Below are 7,008 nucleotides of genomic sequence, written 5' to 3' on the forward strand. Positions count from 1 at the left end.
GTTTCTCTCTCTCTCTCTCTCTCGCTCTCTCGTCTATTGTGACGCGACACAATTGTTCGCCGCGACTACTGGAAACGCAATTGCAAGGAAACCTCGATATTCGAGTGTGGACGTAATTCTGAGCGGGCTCGATAACACCGGGACACCCTTCAGCCCTCAATAACCTCTCCAATAAGAATGAACCTCAATGAAGCGACGCGGTCCTGCTTAAAATGTGTGATAATTGCACGAACGAATCCGGTTTAAAAAGCTTTTCATCTCCGACAAGGAACGAAAACACGAGAAAAAAGAAAGAAAGGACAAAAATTCTATAAAACTGTTGCGCTTATTCATCTCTCTGAAACGTTCAAAAGGCACGATATCAAACAAACTCTATTCAAACTTCCCTTCGTAGTAATATAACATCTCTCCGCGGGTATCTAACAATCTTTTATCTCCGTCGTACCGTAACCACATTTTAAGCAAACCGCTCCCTCTCTCTCTCTCTCTCTCTCTCTCTCTCTCTTTCTCTCTCTAGCTAATAGAGAATTATCGTTCGCGCAAGTCTCTCCCTCTTTAAGAATACCAAAAGAAAAATATAAAAATTAGAACGAAAGAAAAAGACCGTGGGCTTTATTCATCATTGTACTTTGTCTACGGTATGTTCTAGCCTTCCTCGCAACCACCGCTCCCCCCCATCGCCCTCTTCATCACGCCAAACCCTCGACCACTACCACAAGTACCACTACAACTATAACCACTACTACCACCACCACCACCGCCACAACCACTACCAACACGACAAGTACAAGCGTAAAACCCCCGGTAAAGCATTCGATTCATACGAGTGTCCATCACCACCACCCACCTGCGTCGAGCGCTGCCGCTGCGGCCAGGCCGGACCGCGTTAAAGATATAACCCGGCCCCAACAAGTTACGAACGAGGCTCAGGCAAAAACGGCCCGCGACCAGCCAGCTGCGGCTGCGGCCGCCGGTCCCTCCAAATCATCCTCCGATAGTCGATACGCGTCAAACCAAGCCGCTACCGCCGTCCGACCTAGTAAGTAGCATGCTCTCTCTGCCAGATAACAAACAAAATGTAAAACAAGGCCTTGTCTTCTTCTTCTTCTTCTTCGTTACTACTACTACTACTACTCTTTCTTTGTCCGCTCGTGACACACACCACTGTACAGGACGTGTTTCTGAGTTATTTTTTTTTTTTTGTTAATTCAACGTTAATTTTCATTTACACGTTCGCTGCCACCGTCGAAGCATTGTCGACAGAGAATGTGACTACCTGTGTGCCAGCGTCGACAGTGCGTCGACGGTGCGCTGATTTACCACGTTGAACGTTGAGACAGCGTGCGCATGTGTGTTCATGCCTGGCTGAGTTTGCGAAACAGTGGTATGCCCACTTGTGATTTCCGGGTAAAAGCGAACGTGTTAAAGGGGATTCGTTGAAAGAAAGGGAACTGTCTTGATAAATGTAGAATATGCAGAGAAAGTTTGATGCTACTTGTTGATTTACGTTAACGATACGTGGAAATATTTTTTTCGTCGATAGACGAAAAATCTTTTTTAGTTACGCTACTGTACATGCAAACGTATATGCAATTGTTAACCTGCGAATAAGAAATCGAACAACCCAACAACGATCAGTTCGTCGACCTGGAGTTGTACCGAAAAATATTCCAACGTTGTTTCTTCGGTTAATTGTAAAAGGATCGAGTCGATGCTTTCGTGGGTTTAATATTTTTAACGTTCCCTGTATAATGTTCACGTTATACGTGTTATTTTAAATATTAATATTTTCTCCTGGCATCTTGCAGGTTAGGTTTCGAAATATTTTGCAGAGTAACTGTATATTTATCGAGACTATTTCGTTTCTCTAACCAACTCCCGTTAACCAGTTGAAATCTCTTACATATAGCTCAGAAACAACCTACATACAAAACCGCTTTCCGTGTGTTGTTGTTGCTGTTGTGACAAATCTTTTCTCTGTCTTTCTCTGTCTTTCTCTCTATAACTCGCGACGATTTCTGTTCTACGTCGCTGTTTCGCCACTCGAATCCCTACCGACTACTCCACTTTACTCTGTCTTTTCTATGTTTTTCACCGTCTCTACTCTGTCTCTTCACTATTCTGTTTCCGTCTTTCTGTGTTCCTTCGCGGCTTTCAGAAAGTACCGAAGCCACGTCGTGGAATGGCCCCAGGCTCCCGAGAACTATCCCGCGCAACCATGGGCTTCTCTCTCTCTCTCTTCTTCTTTGCTGGAAACGCGCGTCCAGAAAATGGAGCACCTCTCTATGTAGTATATAATACCACACACCTTTCTCGTCACGCTTTCATATCGTACACGTAGATTACGTATATACGTTCTCCGTTGGTCTTCGCTTGGAACGGCCGCCGTCGCGCGTCACACCCATTTTAGAAGCATCTTTCCTTTCCGGTACTACGTATTTATACATTACTCACCGTGTATCACTCTGTGTCTGTGTACCATAAATCCCGTGGGATTCGAGGAAAGCTTTCGCATCCACAGTGTGTTCTTCCACACCGCCGTGTGTTTATCTCGCCTGAATATGCCTCTTTGTGCGTAGCTAACGAGGCTGTCGACTGTGTCTGTCTGTCTGTCCTGCCTCTTGTACGATCAGCTTTCCACACGTACTATAATAAATACATCCGTACACTTACGCGATAGTCTCGCGTTTAATAAACTTGAAGCAGAGAAACGAGTTTCAGCTGGTTTTTTCCCAACGAGCGTAAGTGTTCGTTTCTTTTCACATATGTACACTCACATATTATACACATGGAACCTGTAATCTGATACTTGTACGTACTACTACTACTTGGCTTTTTTCCATAACTGTGTCTGTGCTGTGTGTACGTGCGTGTGCATAACGAGAAACAACGCGAGTATATACATATATATATATAATTTTCTTCGTTCTGCTGCGCTCTGTGTGTTTTCTTTGAACGTGTCTGGCTCGCAGGGCTTTTGCTCGTCGATCGTCGTCGTCTACACGAGAGGGAAGCAGAGAAAAGTGGGGAACGATTATCCGCGATGTACAACCAACGGCCGGTCTACGTGCAATCGAGTAAATGTTTTCTGCGGTAGAGAGAGAACAATGGCCTGTGTATGTTAGAGCCCTTTTGTCTACCTGTTGCGTGGGCTGGTCGCGCAACACATCCGCACATTTACACCACTACCACTACCACCACCAATGTATTATCGTCACACAAACCGAAACTATAGTGTTATATATCTACCGTTTCTCTGTACCTTCACTTACGTCTCTCTCTCTCTCTCTCTCTCTCTCTCTTTCTCTCTCTTTCTCTATACATATCATATATACACTGACTGTTCTATCTATCTATGTATTTGTATATATATGTAGATATATATATATATACGTGTGTTACTTCCTGCATATTGAGTATACGCTAGTGTACTGTTTTTCTGGGATGCTCTGTGCCACCTGTGTAGACCTCTCTCCGATGCTACCGCGAAGCAACGCCGATTTTCCATTGTCTGCACTCGATGACTCGATCAACGTTTTCTTTTCGGCTATGGTAAAGAAAGGAAATTTGGGTGATATCTAACCCTTTGGCTACCGGATGATATTACTAAAATTAAAGTTTTAGGTAATGTGTGCCCCTGTAGCGGTTTTTCTCGTGGGAAATAAATCAAATATATGAAAATATGTAGAGTGTAACTGGAGGTGGTACGAGGAGGTATAAATTCTGCATGAAAAAATGAATCGAAAATATAGAATAACATTTTTTCGTAAGAGGTTTAGTTTCGGAGGAAATTGAATTTGAAACTTCGCGGGGTGAGCATGCGCATTTGCGTTGACGCGCACGCTGTTTACCCACGTAAATGTAAATTCAATTTTCTCGACAACTAAGCCGCGTACGAAAAAAATTTATTCTACGTTTTCGATTCAGTTTTTCATGTAGAATCACCAGTTACCCGATTTTACCACCCTTTACACGACACTCTATAAATTAAGTAACGATTACTTTATACCAACGTGGTGCTAATATCACGAACTCGCAGAAAAATTGCGTAAAACGATAGAATTCCGCGATCGATCGACCTGCAAGGGCTCAGAGACATTTCCATCACCGTAGTAGTCAAAGGGTTAATTTTTCAGTAGGATGTTTGGAAAAATTGAAGTGAAAGGAGACAAGAAACGAGAAATTCACGAGAACTCGAGGCATCGAGTGCAATACTGCCCGAGTACGGGCGTTGAGACAGAGCGACGTATATCTCGTCGGTAAAAAAGCGTCGATGAAACGTTCCAGTGACAGCAGAGCCGCAAATAAACGGGGACGTGACCGGAGGGGAGTCGAGCGTCGCGTCGACACCGCCGTCGCAACCACCAGTTTCAGCAACCGCCGCAAGCCCGTGGATCGACGACGAGCCGGTGGTGAAAAGCCCGCCGGAACCGACAAGGGTAAAATCTCCGGAGCAGATGATCATGCGCTCACCAGAGCCGGTCAATTGGACGGTGCCGTTGGACACCGGGAAAACATTCACTGTCACGCAAAACGTCAGAGAAGGTAGCTGATATGTTTCCAGTTTTTTCTTCATTTAACACACTCAAATTCTTACGAATCTGTCTCTACTTCTCTTCCAATTTCTTCTTAACTTTCAATCAATTCGTCCAATTACTTCTACAGCTAATAAATAAAAACATAAAGGATAATCTTTGCAGAAGAAATGTTGCTGGTAGTTTTCAATATGTAGCAGGAATTTAATAGAACTAAATAGGTACTTTGAAGGAGAGAAATATTGCAAAAGGATTGAAACACGCCCGAGTTTTTTGATAGACGTGGCCTGTTGTGAAAAGGAGAACCGTTTTGCGGCTGTGTGATTGATCGTGAAAAATTAAAGGGTGAAATTTTCAAGCTTATCGTGTTTGCGTTTATTTCAAAGAACCCCTGACGCGTCCGCATAGCGAGGCGAAGACTTGGGCACCTTCGTCGATACCGTCGGCGCCGCAGTCAGCACCACCTGAATTGGCGCACAAGTCACAGCATTCGCAACATTCCGGATACAAATCGCCAGAAAGCGAGAGCGTTTCTATCGGAAGTTTTAGCGGCTTGAACGGACACAAGGACATGGACTCGGAAAGGGACAGCCCCTTGCCAACGAGCGGTCTCGCGGGCAGCACCCCCATGCACGGTGAAAAGGTAAAATCGTACAAATGGCGAATGAAATGGGTCGATTCTTTGTTAGATATATAGTATGAAATTGTTTAATTTCAACTTGCATTTGAGTATGTAGAATTTGAATTGGAACAATGAATTTAAATATTGTAATTTCAAAATTTAAATTCAACCAATGAAATTTGAATTATTCGAGATTTAAATTCAGCTAATTAAATTCAAGATACTGTAGTATCGGCGCCTCCATACCCAAATAAGAAACCTTGAAGGGAGAATAGAGAGGGAGTAATGCGCAAAGCCTCGGCTTGCTAAGCCGTTTGGGTCCCTCGATATTTTTCCCTAGGTTCCTACACAATACTCAAATTTAAATATTCCAATTTTAAAAATTCTAAAATTAGCCAATGAAAGGAGGATGTTGAAAAAAGGTCAATTTTGGCATACGGCCGGAACGAAAAATTTTTTTACAGCATGATTCTACGCATCCTAAGGAACGAAAAATGTAATTGTCATTTTTCCCGGAAATGATGGGAAAGTTATGAGAAAGGCGGTTCAAGGTAAGAGTATGACCATACTTATAACTTAATATTCCGTCTCGTTTTCTTCGGACGATGGTCTGTTCGTAAATTAACCACTTAGAAACTCATACTGAGGATTATTTACAAAGATTGTTGTACATAAGTGTTTAATAAAAACGAAAAATAATGAAAAATAATTAATGACAAATTAATCGAAAGAAGGAATTCTTTGATAACACAATGCTTATATTCGAAGCAATCAGAAACCAATAGTTATTTATTCTCGAAGTGATAAAAGTTATAATAAAATAATCGTCGCGACAGGGATACAATAAAAAAGTAAGACTCTAACAGAATTTGCATTTCTTAACTGTGTATCCACTATGAAAGCCAAAGGAAAAAGTATGATCTTACATATCAGACTAAACATACGGTGACTCTTACTAATATTCGGACACTCTTTAGAACAGTATAACTTTTTAAAAATTGGACTTAACGACTTGAGTTTTTTTTTGAGAAGTTAGAAGGATTAGTATACTAGATGACGCGTCTAAAATTTTTTGAAAAAATTGCAATTTGTGGAAATCGTGAAGAAAATTGTAAAGGTCACATTCGACAACTTTTTTATCTGAGCCCGTAATGAAAATTTAAAAAATACGCATGCTGAAAATTTGATCGAAATCGGTTAATGTTACTACGAGCTACGAATCGTTAAAGATTGTGAAAATCTCACTGTTCTACGATGTTCGGCCTATAATTGTAATAAATCTGAAAATTCCTACATCTTTCGATACTTGTCGCTTGTTTCGATATCTACCGATTTCGATGAAATTTTCAGCATGTGTATAATTGACATAAATCTACAAAACGTATGTTTTAAATTTTCGTTACAAGCTCAGGTGAAAAAGTTGTAAACAGTGACCTTAACAATTTTCTTCGTGATTCCCACAAATTGGAATATTTTCAAAAAATTTTATACACATCATCTAGTATACTAATCCTAAATTCTCAAAAAAACTCAAGTCGTCTGATCCAATTTCAAAAAAGTTGTACTGTTCTAAAGAGTGTCCGAATTTAGTACGAGTCACTGTATGTATATGTACAGTATATTCTCCACAAGTGTCAGACCGCAAGGAAGTTAAACCGGACACTCCTAGAGTCAGGGACTACGTTTTCGAGCCCCGCGCCCGCCATTGTAGTTTACCGAACGTTGACAAGGACAGCGAATAAAAGATAAGCATGAATCGTGAGTCGAGGCAACCAAGCGATTGAAATATCAACTTTATTAATTTTTCTGATGAAAATGAGATCAAACACGATATAATTTGAACAACATTTA

The 7,008-nt window shown here is 41.4% G+C and overlaps 1 protein-coding gene across 1 annotated transcript in view; it reads left to right on the plus strand.

Annotated features, from left to right (window-relative positions):
* The window catches only part of LOC108579947 (flocculation protein FLO11), an 80,762-nt gene that overhangs the window by 65,845 nt on the left and 7,909 nt on the right, over nucleotides 1-7,008 (plus strand). The window contains exons 15-17 of the mRNA XM_017943585.1: nucleotides 650-1,039; nucleotides 4,288-4,545; nucleotides 4,922-5,178. Coding sequence (XP_017799074.1) covers nucleotides 650-1,039; nucleotides 4,288-4,545; nucleotides 4,922-5,178 — 905 coding nt within the window. The remainder of the gene's footprint in view (nucleotides 1-649; nucleotides 1,040-4,287; nucleotides 4,546-4,921; nucleotides 5,179-7,008) is intronic.

Source organism: Habropoda laboriosa, unplaced genomic scaffold (genome assembly GCF_001263275.1).
Source record: "Habropoda laboriosa isolate 0110345459 unplaced genomic scaffold, ASM126327v1 scaffold2, whole genome shotgun sequence".
NCBI classification, from domain to species: Eukaryota; Metazoa; Arthropoda; class Insecta; order Hymenoptera; family Apidae; genus Habropoda; species Habropoda laboriosa.